This window comes from Adiantum capillus-veneris, chromosome 18, assembly GCF_014529385.1.
Source record: "Adiantum capillus-veneris isolate H3 chromosome 18, ASM1452938v2, whole genome shotgun sequence".
Lineage (NCBI taxonomy): Eukaryota > Viridiplantae > Streptophyta > Polypodiopsida > Polypodiales > Pteridaceae > Adiantum > Adiantum capillus-veneris.
In genome coordinates this window covers 27,155,822-27,181,940 of record NC_140948.1, presented here as the reverse complement: position 1 = coordinate 27,181,940, position 26,119 = coordinate 27,155,822, and the positions used below count along the sequence as shown (strand labels likewise).

The following is a 26,119-nucleotide window of genomic DNA, read 5'->3' as shown; positions in this document are numbered from 1 at the left end:
GCTGCTACAGTTCGTGTTCCGGCATCTTCTCATAATTATGTGCCTCCTTTGAAGAATGTTGCTCCGAAAAAACTCCCTTGTAATGACATCACTTCTTTGGTTGATGCTTGGGACAAGGTTGTTCGTTCTTACAAGGAGGTTGTTATTGGAGAAGCTTCTTCATCGCAAGGTGCATTTCCTTTCAATTATCTTGGTCCAGGTATTGACCCTCCTTCTCAGGCACCTTCAACTGGGGAGGATGTGTCGATGGGCACTGGTACTTGAGTTTTATTCCCCCCTTTCTTTTCCTGTTTCCTCGTCCACTGTATATACCATATAGAATGCATAGTTCTTTGAATTGCATCTCCTATAATGCGCGTGGATTATGCAATTACGACAAGTGGCGGCTTACTTGGCACAATGTACATACATGCAAAGCAGCATTGTGGTTCTTCAAGAGCATAACTAGCACCAATTTGCAGGACAGACTTCTTACTTTGCGGGCTACTGGACAGCTTATGCAGGATCAGTTGGCCATTCTGGAGTGCTTATGCTTGTTCGACATGAACTCTTCCCGACCTTGGTCTTTAATGACCCGGCTGGGAGATGGATGGTCATCCAATGTATTGTTAATGGAGAAGTTTTCGAATTTGGAGGATTATATGCATACACAGCTTGTGCAGATAGAGCACGGTTGTGGAGTGCTATCTCTTCTTATTGTTGGCGTTCCAATGCCTTTCTCTGTGGGGAATTTAATAATGCACCAAACCTTGCGGATAATACTAGTGGCCATTCTCACATGCTTCATATGGAACGGCAATTATGGGACGAAATTTATGTCGACCTGTAATGGGCTTTATTTGTGGCTCTTTTTGCATGCGACTGATCCAGGTTTTACTTTTCAGCACAATGCTCAATCCATGTATTGCGCTCGGTTGGATCGTTGGTATCTTTTTCGCACGCAACAATATCATGACTTTGTATGCGAGATGAGGATTGATTATGCTATGTGTCTCTTGGATCATTTTCCCGTATGCTTGAAACTTCGTTTTGGCTCTTTTGATGTCAATGATCGTCTATCCAAGAAAAGACTTCTACATGTCAATAATGCTTATCTCAAGCATGAGCCTTTTCGCACTATGATTGTGAATATCATTCCGCCTTTGCTCTCCCAGATGTATGTTGACATGGACATAGCATGGTTTTGTTTTGTTATGCGTGTTCAATCAGTTATACAGGATTATGGTAGGGATTATTTGTCACAATTAAGGGAACAGATTAACCAGGATCCTTGCAGCCGATTAATGCACTTGGCTAATCATTCTTCTCTTACTGACGCTCAAATGACTGAGTTGTTTTCTGCTCGTGCAATATTAAGGCACAATGATGAGAGGAAATTGGCCAAATGGTAGACTCGAACTCGTCAAACAAGCTTTTGTAGATAAAGGATGTGCTTCTAAAAAATTATTTCAGCATTTGCATCACTCGAGGCAGTCTCAAGCTATACAGAGAGTTAAATTACCGTCAGGGGAGTGGACCTCCACTTTTCGACAGCTAGCACTAGCCTTGCACTCTCATTATGGCAAGATTTTTGAGGCCCCTTCTTCTCCCACGAGAGAAGCTCGCCAAGCGCGTCACATGTTTCTATTGCATGTTACTTCCATTCTCTCGATGCGGCAGGCTCAAGACTTGGAAGCTGTTTTCATTGAGTCGGAATTGTATGCCAGCTTGCTTGATTTGGGTCGATGGAGAGCTCCTGGTTGGGATGGTCTCTCTGTGGAATTCTTCTTGTCTTTCTGGGATTATTTGAAGTTGCCTCTATTGTTCATGATGAATATAGCTTGGGAACAACAAGAATTACCCTCCTCTTGGAAAGAAGGTTTGCTCAAGCTGATCCCTAAGCATGCATTGTGTGAAGAATTTTCACATTGGCGGCCTATTACACTTATGCCTGTGGTATATAAATTAATGGCAAAAATGCTTGCTAATCGACTCAAATGCTTTCTGCATGAAGGCTTGCATCAATCTCAATACGGCTTCATTCCGCGATGTCAAATTACTGATAACCTCGCAAATGTCATTATTGGTATGGAATATGCAAAATATACTCGACAGGATGTATTGGTCATGCAAGTTGACATTGAAAAGGCATTTGATACTGTTCTTTGGGATTACATTGCGGATACCATGCGACATTTGGGCCTTGGGCCTAGGCTATCCCGTGTCGTGCTTTTCTTGTATGCATACAATACTTCTGCAAGCTTGCTGGATGGTTCTCTCATAGAATCTTGGCCTTTGGGACGGGTCGGTAAGGCAGGGCTGCCCTTTGAGTGCATTGCTTTATGCGATCGCTACTCATCCCTTGTTTATGTATTTGGATTTCTTGACCTCCACTGGTAGGCTACATGGCCTTACTTTACCTTTTGGTCGACAGTTTGCTGGTCAGGCTTATGCGGATGACTCTTTGTTCATGCCTCGTAATAACTATGATGATGAACAACAGATTATGCATACTCTTCAGTTGTTTGGATTGGCAGCAGGTCTCAAAGTTAACTTTTGCAAATCCAAGCTATTGCCTCTGAAAGAGTGTGACTGGCATAAGATATTGTGGCCTGGGGAGATTGTTCCTCCCCATGTTTTGGTTCGCCATTTGGGTTATCCGCTGGGTTGGAATGTATCGGCTATGAAGAAAATGGATTGGGTGCTCCAACGTCTACATTCCAAGTTGAATTATTGGAAATTGTCCACATGGCCACTTCATGTGCGTCTCAGGATTGTCCAATGTATCCTTGTGGCTTATGTGCAGTTTTACTTGCCTTTGTTATCCTGGCTTCGATTGCGCTTGCAGTCTCTCATGTCCAATATTTTAGAACATTTTTGGCGGACCTCGTCTACCAAGAGGCGCATTCGGCTTCTATCTATGAACAAGCTGTTTTCTCCCAAGCGGCTTGGAGGGTTGAATATTTTGGACTTGAGAGGTCGTCTTTTGGCTCGGAAAACTATGTTGTTGCCAGTTTTGATGGAGCAGCAGCAACCCTGGGCTATCATGGTCACACATTTATGTGCGCACATTGTCACCCCTTCTTTTGGTCATTGGAAACTTACTTATTGGGATGTTGTTTTTGGGAAGCTTGAAGGACACATTCCTGGATGTCCCTTTACTTCTTCTCTAATTGTTGATTGGAAGGTTGTCACTTCGCATTTGGCTTGGGATGGTCAACAATCGTCTGGGGGTAACTCTCTTCGCTTGGAGAGTCTGCATTGGAGCAGGGTTTTTGCTTCGATTTTGGTTCAATGATCTCCTCGCCAAGCGTATTTTCTTTCCCAAAAAGGAATTTGTCAGGTGCATCAGGTGGTTGATGACTCGGGTTATGTTCTTTCTTTCGCTGATGCCGTCTCCCGCTTTCAGTTGGGTCTTCCCTATTCTCCTCTCTGGCAGGAGATTCAAAACATGCTTGCTGCTCATTTGCCCATTCCTCCTCTGGATGAAGATTCTCGCTTCTCTGATTGGAATCTGGCTACTACTAGATTGGACTGCATCTCAGCTGCCAGCGTCTATGCCATAATTCAGTTTGATGTATGGATTGTGCATCGGGGTAATCAGCTATGGTCGTTTTCCGAGTCATCCTTGTGGTGGCAACACACATTGTCTCGTATTTGGCAGAGTCATCTGCCTTTGAAGGAAACGTGTTTTTTTGTGGCGATGCTTGGTGGGAGCTCTACCTGCTGGCAGTGTGTTGCATGCTCGGCATATTGCGCCTTCCTGCTGCCCCAGATGCCTTGAAGCTGACGAGACTGTGCCACACTTACTGTTGTGTTGTCGTCACTCCAGAGCCTTCATTCGGCAAGTGTTGACTTCTCTTCGGCTGCGTTTTCCTTCCGGCTCTTTTCACAGACGATTTTGGCTTTTTGGGGTGCTTCGGTGACAGTAATCTCAGTTTGCGGTGTTCTTCACTTGGGTCAGATTTAGGACTATGTGGGCCATCTGGCATCATAAGAACTCCTTAATGTTCCAGGGCACTCTTGTTGACTCCTTTCCCTATTTCAAATTATCTCTTGGTCAAGCATTGCATTTTGCCTATGACGCTGGAGACATCACTCTTGAAACCTATAGGATTTATTCTGATTGTTTCTAACCTTCGGAGCCTCATAGCGCTTCGTGTTTTGTATCCCTTTCTTTTTGTGGGTTTTCCTCGCTTTGAGGTTTCCCACTTGTAAACTAATCAAAGCAGATTTACAAAAAAAGTGTGTAAGATCTGGGAATTTGCTTACTTTTTCTCAGGTAGCGGCACGCTTTGGGTTGGGCATGCATTATCGTCCGATTTGGAGCCTGCTTCAGCATATATTGGCTGATTTCCTCCCTATTACTCTGCTTCTAGGTGCATGTCATATGCAGGATTGGAATATATGGGACACTCCTGTGGAGGCGATTTCTACTCGACATATCTATGCTTCTCTTGTGCAAGACTCTTGGCTGGCTGATCACTCTAATGCGCTCTGGGATTTGCACAAATATGAACGATGGTGGGGACAGGCTCTTACTGCAATTTGGGAGTCTTGCTTGCCTCTTAAGGAGCGTCTGTTTCTTTGGCGTTGTTTGTTGGGAGTTCTTTCGGTTGGAACTCTCCTTGCAGCGCGTCACATAAGCTCCCGTCGTCGTGTCAATTGCTCCGCTGCCGATGAGAATGTGGACATCTGCTTTGGGATTGTCGCTGCACCAGGGCAATCCTTCGCCGCGTTTCTGCTTGTATGCATCTTCGATTTCCCTCGGCGGTTTTCCACAAACAATTCTAGCTTTTTGGCATTCTTCCGACTTCCCACCTACGTTTTGCCATCTTCTTCGCGTGGGTCAGATTTTGGTCGATGTGGTCTCTGTGGCACCATCGCAATCTCCGCATGTTTCACCGACATGAGGCGGATCCTTTTCCATCGTTCAAGATTCCTGAGGCAATCGTTACACTTTGCCTTTGACACCGGGGACATATCCTTGGAAATCTTGCAACTTATCTATGTTTGCTTTTAGCGATTTTGCATCGCAGAACACTGCTGTGTTCTTCCCCTTGTATTTGATCATTTTTTTTTCTGAGAAAAAGATCCTTCTATTAGTTAATGAAACTGCCCACAGGGCTACAACACCTCTTCAAGAGAGGGCTACAACAACCATGAAGGGGAGACTCTCCCAATGAAAAAACAGCATATGTACAATGAGGCTAAATCAAGAAATGGGAGGAGGGAAAAGCCACACAGGTGGACGGTAGTGCCATCTGGGTACACCCTGGACCATGGTGAAAAAAGGCCCAGGACGCCAGAGTCCAAAGAAGGCCTCTCTACGCTCCCGCATGCGGTCGGAGCTACCCTGGAGTCTCTCGAGCTGTCCTCTGAGAGTGTGGATCAGCTCTAGCCAAAGATTGCGAATAGTCTTTGCTGGTGGTGCAGGGCGAGCCTCAAAGATGCGGAAACAGCGGGCCTGCCAGATGAACCAGAGTGTCAGGCCACTGATGAGCTCCCAGCACTCCTCTCTCTCACTGCACCACTCCTGTGGAGTAAGCTCTGTGGCAGGCTGGAGTGTAGGTCGCCCCCCTTGCATCACTACCATCCTGTTGGTGGAAGATAGCTCAAACTGAAGTGCCGGGCCCGTGAGAGTGGACCAAGCCGCTGCCCCCCAAGTGTACTGCGGAGCCGTGGAAAGAGCAGGCATCAGCCGAAGAACACGAAGCCACACCTGCTGTGCCAAAGGACAGTCCCAAAGACAATGACGTTGACTCTCCACAAGGTGGCCACAAGCTGCACATGCGGCCGAGAGACCACTATGCACCAGCCAACTCCCAACTGCTGTAGCTCTGTGTGCAACCAGCCATCATTTTGGAGGTTTCCCACTTGTAAATTAATCAAATGAGATTTACAAGAAAAAAAGAGTGTGTGTGTGTGTGTGTGTGTGTGTGTGTGTGTGTGTGTGTCATAGGTCATTTTGGCCTTTTGAAAACGTTAATATAGCATTTCATTTCATTTCATGTGAGAGTGACTGGGTTAAAGGGGAGGGAGAACATAGAAGAAGACGTGCAAGAGCTTTGCAAGCTCATGGGCATTGAGAAACCTATGCACACAGCCGCTTGGAGAGTGGGGAGGAGAACTGGCAATGGGAATGAACTGGTGGAAAGCTTGAAGGCTAGAGCTCTTATTGTATGTTTTTTGACTATAGAAGCTAGGAAAGAGTTTATTGCTCCTGTGGGACCTCTTTGAAGCTAGCTGTGTATCATTGCAATGGAGCTTTTAGATATGATGCTGGGATGTTTGAGGATACTTTTAGAGGGAGAGAGATCATTTTATACACAGAAACGCATCAGAGCCCGGATAGGACACTTCCCATTGTAACAGGGTACAAATGGGAGTCTCTACAAAAAGAAGACATGCATTGAGCATACCTACTCTAGGTTCAAGAGGACTTCAGTGCTGTTTAGAGAGGAGTTTGCGCTCTTTATGTAGGTAGTGCAGAGAAACGAGCAGGCTAGATACATGTGGGCTAGAGTGCGGATGGAGGGCTGCAGAGCATTGTATATTGCTATATGCTATGTTCCTCTTAGTCCATCCAAGTTTGTTGACTCACCTAAGGGAAAAGCCCCATACATGATCTTGAATGAGGATTTTTGGGAGTTCTCAAGCGAGGGAGGTGTCATCTTACTCGGAAACTTCAATGCTAGGACAGGTTGTTATTGGTCATATTTCTTTGACAAGTCAAAGGAGATGCTACGTGAGCTTGACCTAGGAGAGATGGATTGGAACGGACTTCTGAGGATACGGAGAAAGTAACCGAGTAATGGAAGGTGTCTTCTTTAGTTGGGCACTCTGCATGGACTTGCTATACTTAATGGCCTTGTGGGATATCCTCTCTTTGCAAGCTGCACTTATTCCTGGCACGGTGGACATGGTCTTAGCTTTAGCACTATGGATTATGTACTGGCTCCTATAGCACTCATCTCATGTATCCGTGTCCCCGCATGGTTGACATGATCTTAGCTTTAGCACTATGGATTATGTACTGGCTCCTATAGCACTCATCTCATGTATCCATGATCTTGCAATCTCTCCTAGACCTATTGGTGGTGTAGCTGATCATGCTTATGTAGCATTCTCGGTGGATTTTGAGTACACTATTGATCAGGCTGAAGACAGCCTCTTGATATCCAAGATGCTATTTTTGTAGAGAGACTAATCATGTATACATGGGGGAGATCTACAGGGTACTTTGTTTGTAGGCTTCTTGGATACCATTCCGGAGATTACACAGCACCTTACTGAGGTTCTTTGCATAGCTGCAACCACAACCTTCCCACACTTACAGCCTACATGATGAAGCCCATTGTGGGACCATGCCTCAAAATAGGTGGTACGATGATGAGTGGTGTGAGATGATAGCCCGCTTACAGCGCGAGGTGGCTTTGGGTTCTACTTCACATAGAGAAGCTCAGAGACTCTCTTGATGTCTCATACGCCAAAAGAAGAGAGCTTTCTTGGTTCAGTTTGATCACCATCTATACCAACCTCTCTTGAATCAGGACTCAAAAGTGGCATGGAAAATTTTTAGAGAGCATTCTCCCATCACACCCTTCACATCTCGCGACACATAAGAACAATATGCAGCCGTACTTTGTACACTCTGCCAGGCCAGCCTTCTATGCCAGAGTCCAGACCCACCGGAGCCTTGTTCAGAGACTTCTACATTTTCCACAACAAGTATGGTTTGTAAAGCCATTCACAAGGGAAGAGCACAGAAGGGAAGAGCACAGGATCATGATGGATTGGTGGCTGAGCATCTTTTACACTCTAAAGGTTTGATGGGAGCTTTTGGATTGTATGTTTAATACAGCTGTGTGAGGGATTCCCAGAGAGTTGGAGCACACACACCATTGTGCCCATATTCAAATCAGGAGATCTAACGTTGTTGACTAGCTATCGTACTATCATGATTGGTCATACATTGGCCAAGTTGTATGCATCCATATTGAAGCATGAGCTAGGTCGATGGGCAGAGCGACAGGGTCTTCGAGGCTCGAGCACAGGAGTAGGAAGGTTTCAGGAGAGGCTTTTCCACTCTTGATCACATCCTCACACTGAGGGTGCTTATAAGGAGGGTAGAGCACATAAGAAACAGATATATTGTTGCTTGTGTAAAGCTTTTGACACAATTCAGAGGGCTAGGTTGATGCGTCGACTACATGACATGGATGTGCCTAGGGAGCTCATATGGGGGATTATGGCACACTATGAGATAGTGGTGGGTAAAAGGCACACATCAGAGGTTCTCTCAGGACCTAGCTTCTCCACCATTGGGGTGAAACAGAGATGCCCACTCTCCTTAACATTGTTTCGCCTCTACATTGATGAGATTTTGGATTATATTGCAAGAGGAGGAGATAGAGGAGCCCCTCTCTCAGGCACTTGGATACCCCTTCTATTGTATGGAGATGATATTGTGCTTATTGAAGACTCGCTGCAAGGGCTTAGGAGACATCTTGATGTACTACATACTATTCACATAAAAATCTCTCTTACTGAACCTGCTGTTTGACCTTTACTCTATTCATGACCTTTTTCTTCCTGAGCTTTCTAGCTCTCACATCACTGGGAGGGCGGGAGAGTGGCGGGTAACCTATAGCAAGTGTCTCATTACACTACAGGTCTCGTTCGTAGTGCCACTCGGGGAGAGTTAGTGGGCCACTCTCACATCATGCTGTCATTCTTGACATTATGATAGATTTATGTGCTATGCGAAGACTTCAACTCTCTAATAATTGCTCTTTTTTTTGAAAGTATCTTACTTATGCCGTAGTTTTTTTGCATAATAGGGAGGAGGGGTTTACCGGTTTACAAGTTCTATCTTGAGGTTTGTTGGGATGACCTTGTTGGTACTTCGGTTTGGCTTCTCCTTGAGCTTCTACTTTATTTTGTGAATGTAGTTCTATAGTAATAAGTGAATTTGTACTAAAAGATAGAAACTTCAGCTTTGATTTTGGAAATGGGATGCAATTCTTGAGCTTATTATTCATTACTTCTTGGTTTGAAGGTCCGCAGTTGCTTTACAAGAATATAGAAGTGAGGTGAAGAAAAGACTTCAAAAGATCAAGCAAGAATTTCATGACCTTGTAGACAAGAATGAGAAGGTTATCCTCATTTAATAAGTATCATATCTTTTTTACTGACTTGTTGCATCCAACAAGTAGAGTGTATATAATTTTAGAAAAGATGGGCAATTTGTGATTCAAATGAAAAAAAGGTGGCTACAATCTATACCACAACTGTTGTGAAAATAGGTGTTGTTGTGGTTTCTTTGGTGCTGCTTTTCTTCATGCACACAAATGAGCAAGAATTAATAAGCTAAAGCAGACAGAGTTTTGGCCAGTCAGAGCCATTTGTGTTCATATGGAATGGAATCCATGTGCTTGTAGACATGTCTCCGTAATTAAACTCACGCCAGTCTGTTCAGGGACTCACTTTTTGTGTGCCCTTCTGCTTTTTCACTTGTGGACAGTAGCTCTGCTGCTTTTCAAGGATCAGCCTGCAACATGGTGATTTTTCCACATTATCGGCCTGCTGAACCATCAAAAGTGCCGTGTCAGCATTCTCTCTATCTTGCCAGCTGACAACTGCCCCATCAGCAGGCCATGTTCCAGGTTGCTGCCATGTGAGCATTATAGGCATGTCAACAGGAGTGCCACACTGTTTCGGTTCTGTCAATTTTTAGGTGGTACTAAAACATGCCAACTGAATTGTGGTCTCAAAGAAGCTCTCTCTCTCTCTCTCTCTCTCTCTCTCTCTCTCTCTCTCTCTCTCAATATATCCTCCTGCCATGGTGTCTACCCTCCTCAATAATGGCTCAGAGTGTCAAAATCTGGTCAAGCGTGGAGAAGTCTCTCCTGAACCCTGCCTGTCCTGCTGCCCTTATGCCCTCCCTCTCTGCCCATCCACTCAGCTCGTGCTCAAGAATTGATGCATATAGCCTAGCCAGAGTGTGACCAACCATGATGGTTCGGTAATTCCCGAGGATCTCCGGACTTGAAGATAGGCACGATAGTGGACATACTGCAGGTCTTAGGGAAACCCTCATACATGGCTCTATTAAACATCATAGCAAGAGGCTCTGCAAGCATATCTCTGGCATGGATAAAGTGCTCTGCTACCATGCCATCATGGTCCTGTGCTCTTCCTGTCTTCATCTTGTCAATGGCTTTCCTTACCCTCTTAGCACTAAAGAAAGTACATGTTTCTGGGCATGCCTCTGGAGGGTCAGGCAAAGGTGGCTACCCTGATGCTGTGTAGAGAGATGTAGCATATCCCCCCCATGTCTCTGTGGAAGTGATGGCTGGCGGTGGAGAGTGCTCATTGGAAAGCCTCCATGCTTCACTAGAGTCCTGACTCATAAATAACTGGTACAGATCACGCTCTAATTGGGATAGGTAAGCCCTCTTCTTTCGTCGCACTAGGCGGCGGAAGATAATCCGTGACTGTCTATGTGTAGTAGTACCCATGAAGTACCCATGAGCACCTCTCTCTCTAATCTGATCCTCATCTCTCTACACTCCTCATCATACCAACTGTTCTGAGGCATCCCAGATCGTCTGCGTGTGGGCTGGCTGTGTGGATATGCCTCTGAGGTTGCATCATGTAGCGTCTCTGTCAGAATCTGGGTGAGCTCATCTAGTGGTCGTCCTGGCACCTGAGTGCATAGCTGCCTGTATATCTCATCAGTGTACACGTGATCCGTCTCCCTCGTGAAGGTATACCGAGTATGTGTGGAGGCCTCTCCCAATGGAGCTATGCTGAATTGGAACGATAAAGTGAAAGACAAGATAGCATGATCGACTGCTATCCCAACCAGCCTAGTTCCCACCACAAAATCCTCAAAGGAAGGAATGAGTCCTGGCGGAGCCATAACATAATCCATTGTACTAGCGCCATGTTGGTGTGGAAAGCATGTAAAACCACCAGCAGCAGGGAATCTCTGCAAGCCATTCAAAATGGCCAATCCATGTGCAGTTCCCATATCAGTCAAGTATTTGCCATACTCAGCTTTGTGGATTTTCGCAAAGCCTTTGATACAGTGCCACGAGCCAGGCTCATTCGCAGATTGCAGGACATGGGGGTGCCCACAGAGCTGATCTGGGGGATCTTAGCTTTATACAGGACAATGGTAGGACATGTACGCACTACTCAGGGCATGTCCGACATGGTTCACTCCACCATTGGGGTGAAGCAGGGTTGTCCCCTATCTCCGACTCTCTTTGGGATATATGTAGATGAGTTTTCAGATTATGTACATACAGAGGGTGATAGAGGTGCCCAGCTTGCAGGGACATGGATTCCGTTGCTATTATATGCTGATGATATTGTGTTGATCTCCGATTCTCTAGAGGGGATGCAACGTCATTTGGATGCATTGGATGGATTTGCACGGGACAGTGGATTGTCTGTGAACCTTGGTAAGACCAAGGTGATGGTGTTTAACACCACGGCACAGTGGGTAAGGAGGTATGCCCCCACTTTTACATATGGTCGAGAGACTGTGGAGTAGGCAGATACATACACTCTTGGAGCGGTTTTTAGTGGTCCAGTATTTTGAGGTGTGCAACAGATACGCGATTGAGTAGAGCCTATGCAGCATTGGGGAGACTTGAGATGATATGTTCGTAGGTTCAGTTCCAAGAACCTCGGACAAAGCTTTGGCTCTTTGACACTTTGATCACTTCGGTCATGCTGTACGGAGTGGAGATATGGGGCCCCTCAGTTGATCACCATAGCAGAGTTGGCAGTATTGATGGATGGAGATGTATGGAGAAGCCCTTGGTGTGTATGATTTGTCGGATGATTAGGGCCAAGGCCTCAGTACCACATGACATTGTTAGGGCGGAGCTCGCTGCTCCTCCATTGGTAGTGGAGGCACTCACTCGATCAGTTTCATTTATGCATAGCACTTGGGCTCTCCCTAGAGACAGATATGCTCGACTAGCACTAGAATCTTCGCGACAGCTAGCATTGCAGGGAGATATATCATGTTGATATGCAGAGATGGCATCTTGGTTTTAGTTACATGGCTTTAGTATGGATCAGCCACCCCCATTTCAGTACTCTCTGGATGCACCCTCCATCTCCCTCACTAGGGCAGAGATTACTAGGCTCATCAGACAGGACTTGATTCAGCTGGATACGAAGAGGACATGGATACAACCTACACATGAGCTAGGTAAGAAGATGACTTTCTATAGAGAGCATCTTCTCCAACTCACGGAGGATGGTTTTATGATCAAACCAGGATACATAGACACTCATCTATCCCACAGGATCCGATGTGCTATTGGTTAGATACGCACATCCTCACATCAGCTACAGATCGAGACAGGTAGATTTAGAGGAGTACCCGTTGAGTTTAGGATTTGTCACGTGTGCCAGATAGAGCCAGAGACAGAGCTACATTACATATGTCACTGCCCAGTATACTATGAGATACGAGGCCGCTTTCAGTGTCTATTCAGAGAGGGTTTTGGGCCACTTTCTAGAGTCATGAGATACCAGGATCAGAGATTATACTTACCAGACACAGAGAGGACCTCTTGAAGAGGGGCACAATGAGAGAGATCCAGCAACAGTGGAAGATTACAAATTTCTTTCAGTCACAGACAGAGGAGTCCGAGCAACCCCAACAACATAACAACACCAGAGGCACCAGGGTAGATCTGGTAGCACTGATGGATGGAGATGTATGGAGAGGCCTCTAGTCTCTATGATCTCTCGGATGATTCGGGCTAAGGCTTCAGTGCCACATGAGATTATTCGGGCTGAGCTAGCTGCCCCTCCTCTCGTAGTTGAGGCCCTTACGAAATCAGTCTCCTTCATGCATAATTTATGGGACGTTTCCAGAGACAGATATGCTCGGTAGCACTTGAGTCAATCTCGACAGCTAGCACTACAAGGGGACACAGCATGTTGGTATGGGCAGATGACATCATGGTTTCAGTCACACGGCTTCAGCATGGATAGACTGCCTCCATTCCAATACTCCTTGGATGCACCCTCCTTTTCTCTCACATGGGTGGAGACCACTAGACTTCAGGATTTGATTCAACTAGATATCAGAAGCACATGGATACAGCCGGTACAAGAGTTGGGCACGAAGATGGATTTCTACAGAGAGCATCTCCTCCAACTAATAGAGGATGGATTTGTGATTAGACCGGCCTATCTGGACACTCGTATATCCTATGGGATACGATGTGCTATTGGTCAGCAGATGCGCACATCATCGCATCAGCTAGAGATTGAGAGTGGCAGATTTAGGAGAATACTAGCAGAAGCCAGTATATGCCAGTTATGTCATATAGATCGAGAGACAGAGTTACATCACATTTGTCAGTCCGGTATACTACGAGATACGAGGCCGCTTTCATTGTCTATTTAGAGAGGGCTTTGGACCGTTGGCTAGAGTCATGAAATATCAGGATCAGAGATGCCTCGGGTTGTTTTTGCTAGAGCTGCACAGACATAAGGAAAGTCTCTTGAGGAGACATTCACAGAGGGAGATCACTGAGTTCTTTAGAGCAGGGACTCAGCAACCGGATGAGCGTGCTTCGCAGTAGACTTCAGAGCCCACTTCTACCAGAGGTATATTTGTGGACAGAGCCACTGAGCTCGGGAGAGCTAGTCTACAGGGGCGACCACTACACCGACGGAGGCTCCACCAGAGAATCAGGACCATTCTAGCACGGCATGGGAGACACCAACTACGATTATTTACAGAGGCGGACATTGATGAAGCTCTTCAGCGACCTATGCAATACTTTCTCGGACAACGCCCGATGCCGGGCATCCTGGGGCATGGATGATGATGATGAGGCTAACGATTTGAGTCTTTTAGTTTTAGTCTTTCACTTTACTTCATTTTATTTTTGTACCTAGACATTGGATTAGATCCACAAGGATTGTATCACTTTGGTCTCATAGGTCATTTTGGCCTTTTGAAGACATTTAATATAACATTTCATCTCTCTCTCTCTCTCTCTCTCTCTCTCTCTCTCTCTCTCTCTCTCTCTCTCTCTTTCATTTCATCTTCGTTGAGATGGTGAAGAAGGCCACTGACAGGATGAGGATTGGGAGAGTATATGATCATGATGGCTTAGAGGCTGAGCATTTCATGCATGCCAGATATCTACTAGCAGAGCTTCAAGCAGTTATGTTTAACCGTGCCATGTGTGAAGGCTTGCCTGATACTTGGAGCCTATCTACTATTGTACCTATCTTCAAGTCAGGAGACCTTATGGAGCTTGGGAATTATCGCACTATCATGATCGGACACACATTGGCGCGGTTGTACGCATCCATTCTTGAGCAACAACTCAGTAGATGGGCAGAGAGGGAGAGGATACGCGCAGCCGGGCAGGCAGGGTTCAGGAGAGGATTTTCTACTCTTGACCATATCTTGACACTCAAAGCCATTATTGAGGAGGGCAAATCACACGGGAGACGGATCTATTGTAGCTTTGTGGACTTCCACAAAGCATTTGACGCAGTACCTAGAGCTAGACTGATGCCCAGACTACAGGAGATGGGAGTACCCACAGAGCTCATTTGGGGGATCATGGCATTATACAGGACAGTAGTGGGGCATGTATGCACCTCAGAAGGTCTATCAACAGAGAGGACTCAAGTGCAAGGCGGGCATATCTGTCTCTGGGAAGTTTCCACATGCGGTGTATGAAGGAGACTGATCTAGTGAGCGCCTCAACCACTAGTGGGGGGGCCGCTAGCTCTGCTTGGATGATGGCACGTGGTACTGACGCCTTGGCTCTAATGAGTGGCGAGATCATAGAGATCAGAGGTTTCTCCATGTCCCCCCATCTGTCAGTGCGACCCACCTCCCGTGATGATCCAATGAAGGCCCCCATATCTCAGCTCCATAGAGCAATGAAGAAGCCACTAGAGTGTCAAAGAGCCAGAGCTTTGTCCGAGGCTCCTGAAACTGAACCTGCGAACACATCCTCTCCAATCTAACCAATGCTTCATGGGCTCTAATCAATCTGGTCTCTGCTGCTCTCCTCAATGAAAATGTTGGTCCGCTAAAAACCACTCCAAGGTAAGTGTAAGCATCTGTATACTCCACTATCTCCTGGCCGTATGTGAATGTAAGTGCTGACCTTCTAATCCACTGTGGGGTGGTATTAAACACCATAACCTTGATTTTACCCATGTTGACAGACAAACCACTTTCATGGGCAAACCTATGCAAAGCATCCACGCGACATTGCATCCCTTCCGGAGAGTTGAAGATCAACACAATATCATCAGCATACAACAATAGTGGAATCCATGTCCCTGCCAGTTGTGCACCTCTATCATCATTGCTCTCAATGTAGTTAGAAACCTCATCCACATATATAACGAATAGAGTAGGAGAGAGCGGGCAGCCCTGCTTCACCCCACCAGTATGGGGAGATGACATCATGGTTTTAGGTGCATGGATTCAACATAGACAGATTGTCACCCTTCAAGTACTCACTGGATGCACCATCTCTCACTCTTACACAGTCCGAGATCACCAGGCTCACCCGCCATGACTTGACTTAGCTAGACTCCAGGAGGACATGGATATAGACAGCACAGGAGTTGGGCACGAAGATGGCTTTGTACAGAGAGCATCTTATCCAGCTTACGGAGGACGGTTTTGTGACAAGACCCAGGTACATGGACACCGACTTGTCTCATGGGATACGATGTGCTATTGGCCAGATACACACATCTTCACACCAGCTGCGGATTGAGACTGGGAGATACAGCGGAGTACCAACAGAGGCCAAGACATACCCCTTGTGTGACATGGAGCCTGAGACAGAGTTGCACTACACATGCCACTGCCCCATCTACTACGAGATACGAGGCCGCTTCGACTGCTTGTTCAGAGAGGGTTTTGGACCACTCTCCAGAGTCATGGGGTACGAGGATCAGAGATGCTTGGGTGTGTTTTTGCTTCAGCTGCGCAGACATAGAGAGAGCCTGATGAGAGAAGAGGCTAGCCAGTCTCAGAGACGGATCACAGATTTCTTTAGAGCAGACACTCGACAGCCGCGGAGCTACTACCACAGCAGAGCTCACATTTGGTCTCACACCAGAGGCACACTGATCGACCGAGCGATTGAGCTGGGGAGATCCAGACGCCCACGATTGCGGAGGACTACACAGCATTGACGGAGGCTGCATCAGAGGATTCGGATCACTTTGGCCAAGCATGCACGACGCCCGGTCAGACTACTAACCATGGAGGAGAGGACTACACAGCATCGATGGAGGCTGCATCAGAGGATTCGGATCACTTTGGCTCGACATGCACGACGCCCGATCAGACTACTGACCTTGGAGGAGATTGATGAGATCCGCCAGCGACCGATGCTGGATCTCCTGTGATCTAGCTATCCCAGCTAAACAGTTAGCTGCTTAGTTCACACCTAGCACTTGAGGATTCCATAGTATTTTATTTTCTCATTTTGTCATTGCTGTGATTTTGTCATCTTGTTACTCTGACTTTGTATCAGATCCACCACATTGTAACTTTCTGGTCTCATAGGTCACTTTGGCCTTTTGAAGACGTTAATATAACATTTCATTTCATTTCATTTCTCTCTCTTCAAAGCAGGTGATCCTACAAAGCCTGGGAATTACCGCACTATTATGGTTGGGCACACATTGGCACGGTTGTATGCATCCATTCTTGAGCAATAGTTGAGTATTTGGGCAGAGGGTGAGGGTGTACGAGCAAAGGGCCAAGCCGGTTTCAGGAGGGGTTTCTCCACTCTTGATCATATTCTGACACTCAGAGCCATCATTGAGGACGGTAGGTCACATGGGAGACAAATTTATTGTAGCTTTGTGGATTTCCGCAAAGCATTTGACATGGTACCGAGAGCTCGATTGATGTGCAGACTGTAGGAGATGGAGGTGCCCATATTGTTGATTTGGGGGATTATGGCTCTATACAGATCAGTGATGGGACATGTACGCACTCCGGAGGGGACATGTTCACTCCACCATTGGGGTGAAACAGAGTTGCCCATTGTCTCCTAATCTATCTGGTATGTATGTTGATGAGGTGTTTGATTACATTGACAGAGAGGGTGATAGAGGTGCCCAACTGGATTATCTGTAAACCTTGGTAAAACCAAGGTTATGGTGTTTAACACCACACCACAGTGGATCAGGATATCACCATCGACTTTCACATATGGTCAAGAGATTGTAGAGTATACAGATGCATACAATTACCTTGGGGTTGTCTTCACTGGGCCGAGGTTTTCTTTGAGGAGAGCAGCAGAGACTAGACTGACTAGAGCTCTTGCGGCCTTGGGAGGCTTGGAGAGGTTGTGTTTGTAGGTTCAGTTCCAAGAACCTCGTACAAAGTTATGGCTGTTTGATACCTTAGTCGCCTCAGCTATGTTGTATGGGGTGCGGACATGGGGACCTTCTGTTGGCCAAGATGGTTGGAGACATATGGAGAGGCCACTGGTATCTATAATCTCTCGACTGATCAAAGCCAAGGCCTTCATACCCCACGCTATCATTCGAGCAGAGCTAGCTGCCCCTCTTATGGAGATTGAGGCGCTTACCAGATCAGTCTTCTTTGTGCACAGCTTGTGGGATACTACTAGAGACCTATATGCTAGACTGGCCCTTGAGTCTTCCAGACAGTTAGCTCTTCAAGGGGACACTTCTTGCTGGTATGCACAGATGACATCATGGTTTCAGACGCATGGTTTCACCATGGACAGGCTGCCCCCTTTCCAGTACCGTCTTCAGGCACCCTCGATGTCTCTTACAGGGGTGGAGATTACTAGACTCATTCGTTAGGACCTGATCCAACTGCGTACCAAGAGGACATGGATAGTGTGCACGAAGATGGATTTCTATAGAGAGCATCTTCTCCACCTCACAGGAGATGGGTTTGTGATTCGACCCAGCTACATGGACACACATATGTCTCATGGTTTGCGGTGTGCCATTGGTCAGATAAGCACATCCTCACATCAGCTAGAGATTTAGACTGGTAGATTTAGAGGGATACCTGCAGACAGCAGGATATGCCGCTTATGCCAGTTAGAGCCAGAGACAGAGCTACATTACATATGTCTATGCACAATGTACTATGAGATGCGGGGCCGTTTCCATTGCTTATTCAGAGAGGGTTTCTGTCCTTTCTCTAGGGTCATGAGTTATGAGGATCAGAGATGTCTTGGGCTATATCTACTTGAGTTACACAGATATAGAGACACTCTACTGGGAAGAGATAGAGAGAGACAGTCCCAGAGACAGATTACAGATTTCTTTTCACTAGATATGGGACAACAAGAGAAGCAGTCATCATTGCAGAGCTCGGCCCACACTCATTCGGCCACTACCGGCACTCTTATCGACCGAGCACTGGAGCTACGGAGATTCAAACGGCCATGATTGAGGAGAGGGGCTACACATCATCGACGGAGACTACAGCAGAGGATTCGAGCCATACTCTCTCAATATCCAGAGTGCAGATGAGGATGAATTCTAGTAGTAGTAACTAGTTCTTTTGTACCGAGACATGGTATTAGATTCACCATTTTGTAACAGATTGGTCTCATAGGTCATTTTGGCCCTTTGAAGACGTTAATATAACATTTCATTTCATTTCTCTCTCTCTCTTTTTCTGTGTGACCTGCTGGGCTCCCGCTGCGCGCTACTTGCTGCCCCTTGCTACCTGCTGCGTGCCTGCGGCCCTTGCGCCATGCTGCACGCCTGATGTCTCATGCTCTCTGCGCGCACTACCTGCCCCCTAACTGACGCACTGGGCTACTACACACCTGGCCTGACCACCTGCTGAGGTGTTGCACATCGCTGCTGCAGCAGTTTCCCTACAGACTTTGGTGCTGTTTGCTAGCTGCCCCAAGGCTGCCAAGGTGATCCTCTATCAGCCCCATTCTCTTCTTCTGAATCCATCGTGGAGAACTCTTAGTTCTCAGCCTGTTCCTGCGTTTTACAGAGGGCTGGATAGCAGCCAGAAATCAGCCTTATTGGCCATCAAAATTAGCCCCGGAGGTGCCTTGCCACAAGGAGTTACTATAGGCAAGTAACCAACTCAGTTGCCAAGGTGGATTGCGGGGGCTGCTATGATGGAGATCATGAGCGCTTCACGAGTTTGCAAGTCCCGTACGAAGGCAACCTTCATGCTTACAAACAAGCGGATGACACAAGTGGAAAGGGGGAAAGCATAGATGGAAGGATGGTGGAAGGAGAAGGCCAACCTTCTTCAAACGTTCCTCAACGAAGGCGCGCAATGGAAGAAGCAGAAAGAGGACCTGTACGCAGAGATACAAGCACTTAAGGCGGATTCACAAGCACTCAAAGAAGAGGTCTCAGCCCTCAAGCGAGAGCTTGGTGATAGAGCAAGCAATGGGCTAGAGGAAGGTGAATTCCATCCCTCGGTGATAGAGGAAATCAAGGTCATCAAGGAACAGGTACAAATGATCAAAGAGGAAGCATAGACGTCTTCATGGGTGGAGGTGATCACGAAGATAGAAGAAGGCCGATGAGGCTGAGAAATGGATAGAAGTCGCTAAGCAAGGGAAAGGGCACATCTATCCGCACTCCTACAATCATCAACATGAATTTAGAAGAAGAGCAACGAAGGAAGACTAGAGCTTTGCATGTACGAGTAGCCGGTCTAAAAGACCGAGATGATGTGGAAGGGAAAGTCAAAGAACTTTTCCACATGATGGGTAGTGAGGCTACTCATACAAAGGCATGGAGGGTAGGGTAAAACACACAAGGAAATGGGGAGACTGTAACAGACTTGGACACTCCAAGTCAAGAATCAATTGCGATAGCACCAAATAACCACTTCAAAACAATTCACAGATCACAATAGATTTGCATTGGCCCGGCGGAGTTCCGTGCCTAGAGATATTGGCCCGAAAGACTGGCGCCCCTTTCGGTATTTATTTAGGTATTAAATCAATGACAAAGTACAAAGAGCGGTTAGGGTTTCACTCTCAGACTCTGCGTCCAGATGCTTTGAGAGGTGAGCCCTAAACCACTAATGTAAAGGTTACAAGGGATGCCCAAAAGCAGAGTCCCAAAAGCTTCAGAACAAAAGCAAAAATTCTCTCTCTCAAATCCCTATAGGGCTTTCAAAAATAAAGCAATTAATCTCTCTCTCTCTCTCTCTCTCTCTCTCTCTCTCTCTCTCTCTCTCTCTCTCTCTCTCTCGCCAAGGTGTAAAGAAAAAGCAAGGAATTGGGTCGCCCATGCTGATACTTTTCACCTCCGCAAATCCCGGAAATCCGTACACTGTTGCCACGTGGCATATCAGCCGCCAGATTAGGGTTTCCAGCCAGCAGTTAGAGTTAGGGTTTCTGAAAATTAGGGTTTTTTGGCAGAAATTAGGGTTTGCAGGAAATTATGGTTTCTGGCAGAAATTAGGGTTTCTGCTGTCGGTGGCCACGTCATCACTTTGTGACATACCCCCCTCTTGAAAGCATTGTAATCAACCGCGATTATGCCTGCAAAACCGACAAAAGCCATAAACCATCTTAGCAGACACTGACTGTTAGTACCTACGAACTAGGAACACACATCTAGCACATGTACCAAATCGAGAGTCAGTCACATCACACGATATCACAGGACATCACTAGACATCACAGGACATCACATGACATTCAACATTCAATCTTAGACCATGATTTATCGGCAATGTAGCTAGCAATCGCATCTAGGTCCAATTGGGACCTCATCGATGTCCGATTGACTAACCCCTATTGCAACCATGTGTATTCGAGATCAATCAGACCAAAATGCTGCAGTCATTTCGTTTATCAGTTCCTGCACTTAAAAGAAGTCAAGAACAAATCAGTATCATAATCAGGAATTACATTTCATTAAAGTCGTACAGCAGAATACTGTTAGCTTTCAGTATCCTGAAGCTCAAAGAGACATCAGTGACTCTAGTATCTAAATCAAGGCATCTGTTGACAAAGGAGCGAAGTGACTCCCTTCTTGTGCATCCCACTGCACCGGATCTTCGGCCAAGCTGAATTCTGGGTTTCGTTTGGAATAGACTATGCTAAACCAAAAGTATCGAGGTAAAGTTTCACAATCTGAGGAGTATCTCCTAGGTCCTCCTCCTCCATCCACTTCGCATCCAATGCACGATAGTTCTTGAACTTAACCAAGAACCGCCTTCGGACTTTACCTTTATTTGTATCCTTATGTGCCAAAATCTGTTCAGAAATAAGGATCTCCTCGTTTTCTTCCACTTCGGTTTGCTCATCAGGCTCCCCATCATTAGGCACATCACTCTTAAAAGGTTTCAAGAGACTCACATGGAATGCATTGTGAATCCTCCAAGTATCTGGCAGTTTCAATCGGAAGGAGACATCATTTATCTTTTCAGTGATCTGGAAAGGTCCATAGTATCGCATACTAAGCTTTGGAAAAAGCCTCTCCTTTCCTTTTTTCTTTCTTAGGCGTGCCTTCTCAAAACGTAAGAGCACCCAATCATCCTCCTTCAATTTCAAATCGTGACGATGGCGATCCGCTGCCTTTTTCTGTCTTTCTTAAGACTTCTGCAAAGTCTCGCGAACCTTGGCAAAAGCCGTATCCAAATCGCGCGTATATTCATCCGGTTCAAAGATCTTATCTTTCGTGCTTAGGAAGGGTGGAACCTTCGCAGCACCTTCAACAATCTCAAATGGCGCCTTCCCCGTCGAAGAGTGTATCGTGTTATTGTAGGCAAATTCCACCAAAGGTAGGTACTTTTCCCATTGAGTCTTTTGATCCGAGATATAAGACTTCAATAAACCTAGAGCCACTGAATTTGCAATCTCAGATTGCCCATCAGTCTGCGGGTGGAACGATGACGAGAACTGCAACCGCGTGCCAATGTTCTCCCAAATTACAAACTCGTGAATCTGGGATCTCTGTCGGAGACAACCGTTTCACGCATGCCATGTAATTTGAAGATCTAGGCCACAAACAGTCTCGCTAAGTGATCCGGCTTGACTGTTTTCTTCACTGGAATGAAATGAGCTTGTTTGCTAAATCTGTCAATAACAGTCCAAATACCATCGTGACCACTCTCTGTTCTCGGGAGATCAAAAATGAAATCCATTGCAATACTTTCCCAGGGGTGGGTATGGGTAAAGGCTGTAACAATCCCTGTGCCTTATGCCTGTCAAACTTGACCTTTTGGTATACTAAGCAACTGCGCACAAACTCTTCCACATCCTTTTTCTGTCTCGGCCAAAAGAAGTATCTCTCTACCCCCTTCATGGTGGTAGCAATGCCGCGGTGACCCGTAAAAGGTGGATAGTGGCATTTAGTCATAACCTTTTCCCTCAACGGCTGTGTAACGCACAAAATAGTCTTTCTCATAAAGTAGCCTTCCCGAATGGAGTATCCTGCTACTATCTCCCCATCCCGTATCCGTGTGAAAATATGTGCAAAATCTGTATCTGTGGCATACTGATCGACCATATCCTCGAAGCTCCTATGATGTATCGCGGAAATAGCTAGAACCAACGGCTTTTGAGACAAAGCATTTGCCAACGCATTCTTCTGTCCCTGCACATGGACAATCTGGAAGTGAAACTGTGACAAGATGTTCGCCCACCGCATCTGCTTTTCCGAAAGCTGCTGCTGTGACAAGAAGTTGCGCAAACTCTGATGGTCTGTAAAGACAGTAAAATCCGCTCCGAGTAGGTAATGCCTCCACTGAGTAAGAGCATGGATAACCGCCAAAAGCTCTTTCTCATAAATCTGTGCTGTCATCTCCGGCCTGGAGAACAATCGGCTCTCGTAAGCAATGACATGGCCTTCTTGGATCAAGACCGCACCCAAACTACGACCACAAGCATCACAATATACTTCAAATGACTTCTGCAAGTCCGGCAAAGTCAAAACTGGTCCCGTAGTCAAGTTCTCTTTCAATGTCTGAAAGGCAGTCACCTCTGTGGATCCCCACGAGAAATTGACTCCTTTCTATGTCAAGATATGCAAAGGGGAAGCAACCTCTGCAAACTTTCGTATGAACCGCGTGTAGTACGAACACAGTCCCAAGAAGCTTCTAACTTCATGGACATTCTTCAAGTTGGGCCAATCACGTATAGTCTCTATCTTGGCCGGATCCCTTTGCACTCCTGCTGTTGAAACAATGTGTCCCAAAAAGTATATCTCTGGTAGGAAAAATTCACTTTTCTTTGCATTAATCACTAACTTGTGATCTCATAATGCCTGAAAGACCTGAAGCAGATGATATCTGTGTTCTTCCTCATTCTTGGAGAAAACAATGATGTCGTCAAAGAAAGTGCCAACAAATAGCCCGTACTCTTGAAAAATCCTGTCCATCATCCGATTAAATGTCGCAGGAGCATTGGTTAAGCCAAAAGGCATCACCAAAAACTCAAATAACCCAAAAGCCGTCCGAAAGGCTATCTTTTAGACGTCTCCCGGCGTGATTCGGATCTGATGATATCCACTCTTCAGGTCAATCCTACTAAAGCACGAAAATCCCTGTAACCTGTCGAGTATATCATCGATCCTAGGAATCGGAAATCTGTTCTTGATGGTGATTTTGTTGAGAGCTCTATAATGGATGCAGATCCTTTAAGATCCGTCTTTCTTCAAAACGAAGAATACTGGAGAGCAATACGGTGAAGTACTAGGCTGGACAAGACCCTTTTCCAAGAGGTCTTTCACTTGGGTCATAATCTCTTCATTCTGTGCTCGGCTCACACGGTAAGGTGGCTGGTTCGGTGGTGTGCTTCCAGGTATCAGATCAATGGTATGATCTTCAGGACGAGCAGGTGGTAACTCTCCTGGTAGGCCTTATGAGAAGCAATCGGCGTGAGAGTGGAGAAAATCTTGGCGTTCTTTATCAAGTTTAGACATATTTGTCCTATCCTTATCGCTCAATTCTTTCAAAAAGATCGAGTAAACAAACAGACTGGATTTCATTAATTTTGAAATGGCCGAAGCCGATACAATAGGGACAGACTCGCCCTTCAGTTTAATATCAAGTACAATTGTTCTACCCTTCTCTGTAGTCAAAGTCTCTTTTCTCGCCCGATAATCGACCACGGCGTTGTTCAACCCTCCAAAGGCATTATGAAGAAGTCCTCATGCCCCAAATACCCCGACAATGCAACCGAAGTTTGCCAATGACAGGTGTAATGGCTACGTCCCTGTTGGGTGCCGCTAGAACTGCCTCCGCAAGTGGTCCCATCCGATCGGGAGTGATCTCGAGCCTCGCTGCCAATTCCGGTGAAATGAAGTTGGCCTTGGCTCCTCCATCAAAGAAGATCGGGGCCTCTTGATCTTTCACTTTGCCCCAAGCTCAGCAAAGTTCTGTACTCTCTCCCATAGTGTCAGGATAGGTACCCACACAATCTGGAACCAGTCCTGTTTTCATCTTGCCTTTTCGTCCACGTTCCTCAGCTGCTCTCAAACTCTCAGGCCTGTCGTTGTCCTTATCATTCTGTTGTTTCTGTGCCTTTTTAGGGCACTTCGCGGAGATGTGTCCATTTCCCCACATCCAAAGCACTTCCCCTCCTTGATGAATCGAGCTCGCTCCGAAGGAGTAAGCTTAGGTCGTGCATCCTTTTTCTCTGGGTTGCTCTTTTTCTTTCTACTTTCATTCCGAGAAGTTTGTTCGGCTCGTTGTGTCATGGCCTCATCTGTGGGGTAGGTCAGACTGCCAGAGTGAATGGCAAAGCCCCGCTTCGCATGAATCATCAACTCCTGAATAGAAGCTGACTTCTGCTCCAAGCAGTGATCTCGGATCTCTGGAGGTAGACCCAAGGTGAACTGCTCAATCTGTTCTCTGAACGAGATCTTCTTGAATGAAGAGGCGGGTAGAAAAGAGCTCTAGAATCCTTCACAATAAGCATTGATTGTATCTTTCTTGGTCATCCGAAGATGGTTCCAAGCAGCTCGTATATCTCGTTCATACTCTTGCGTCAACCAAGAAGAAATAAAAAGCTTCTTAAATTTCAGCCATTGAATTGGCGCAGTCTTGTTTAAAAGAAGCGTAGACCACCAAGTGCGAGCATTCCCCTTAAAGTAAGAGGCAGCTCTCCGAATCTTGGAGTGCTCTGAAAAGCGTCCTCCTGCGAAAGCGATGTCAAAATGCTGTATAAAAGACAAAGCCTTCGAAGCATTTGAGTATCCTGAAAAAGTATCAAACTTGATCGAGTGGCCACCTTAAACTCTCGGACTTTCTTGATTTTATCTTCGAGAAAGTCATATTGGTTGGCTTTGTAAAAATTCTTCTTGTTCGCATAGAAGTTTCCGTCGTCGGAATCTGAGCTGTCTGTAGACAGTCCTCAGTAGAACTGTCAGTCTCTGGGCGAGATTTAGCCTTCTTTGCCTTTTTCTTGCCCTTTCCGAAGCTTTGTTTCTTGCTTCGCTTTTTACCTTTTCTATCTTCTTTGCTTGAATCTGAAGAGCTAGAAGAACTGTCAGAAGAAGAAGAAAGAAGAAGAAGAAGAACATTTGGGTACTCCTTCAAATTGAACACGCTTCTTCTGTTTCTTTGCCTTGTCAAATGTCGACTGACGACCCAAATAACCCGGGAAGTCAGTGCTTTTCTTCTGCTTTTTGGCTTTCTTTTGTGTGTCAAAAAGCTGAACAATCCGTGCATCAACCACCTCTTGTAATTCCTTCTCTGAATACTGTTTGTGATCACAAGGTTTCTTGAGAGCGGGTTTTAGGGGTGGTGTAGTGGTTTTCTGCCACTGCGCATGCACTTCCTGAAAAGAAGTCTCGCTCATATATTTTGCCAATTTCGGATCCTTCGCAAAACTGAGCATCATCTTTGTTGCATCGCCGATCAATTGACGACGCTTCATCTCTCTTTGCTTCGCTTGAGTAGGCTGAGGCGGGCCATACTCTCTGCTGGAATCTTCGTTGTGATCCCTGCCCGCATCTAGAGATGCAGAGGGAGTTGACTGATCCTTGCGTGAAGCCATAGGTGCCGCGGAAAAAAAAAGTTGGGGATCGGATTTCCCATAGAAGAGAAATCGGCCGTGCTCTGATACCACTGTAACAGACTTGGACACTCCAAGTCAAGAATCAATCG

At 46.1% G+C, this 26,119-nt stretch overlaps 1 protein-coding gene across 5 annotated transcripts in view; it reads left to right on the top strand.

The window, feature by feature from the left end:
* LOC147435387 (uncharacterized) overlaps positions 1–26,119 on the top strand; it is a 216,382-nt gene that overhangs the window by 82,763 nt on the left and 107,500 nt on the right. For all 5 annotated transcript variants that reach the window (XM_086488465.1, XM_086488462.1, XM_086488461.1 and 2 more), the window contains exon 15: positions 9,041–9,137. In XM_086488465.1, the coding sequence (XP_086344591.1) occupies positions 9,041–9,137 (97 nt within the window). The remainder of the gene's footprint in view (positions 1–9,040; positions 9,138–26,119) is intronic.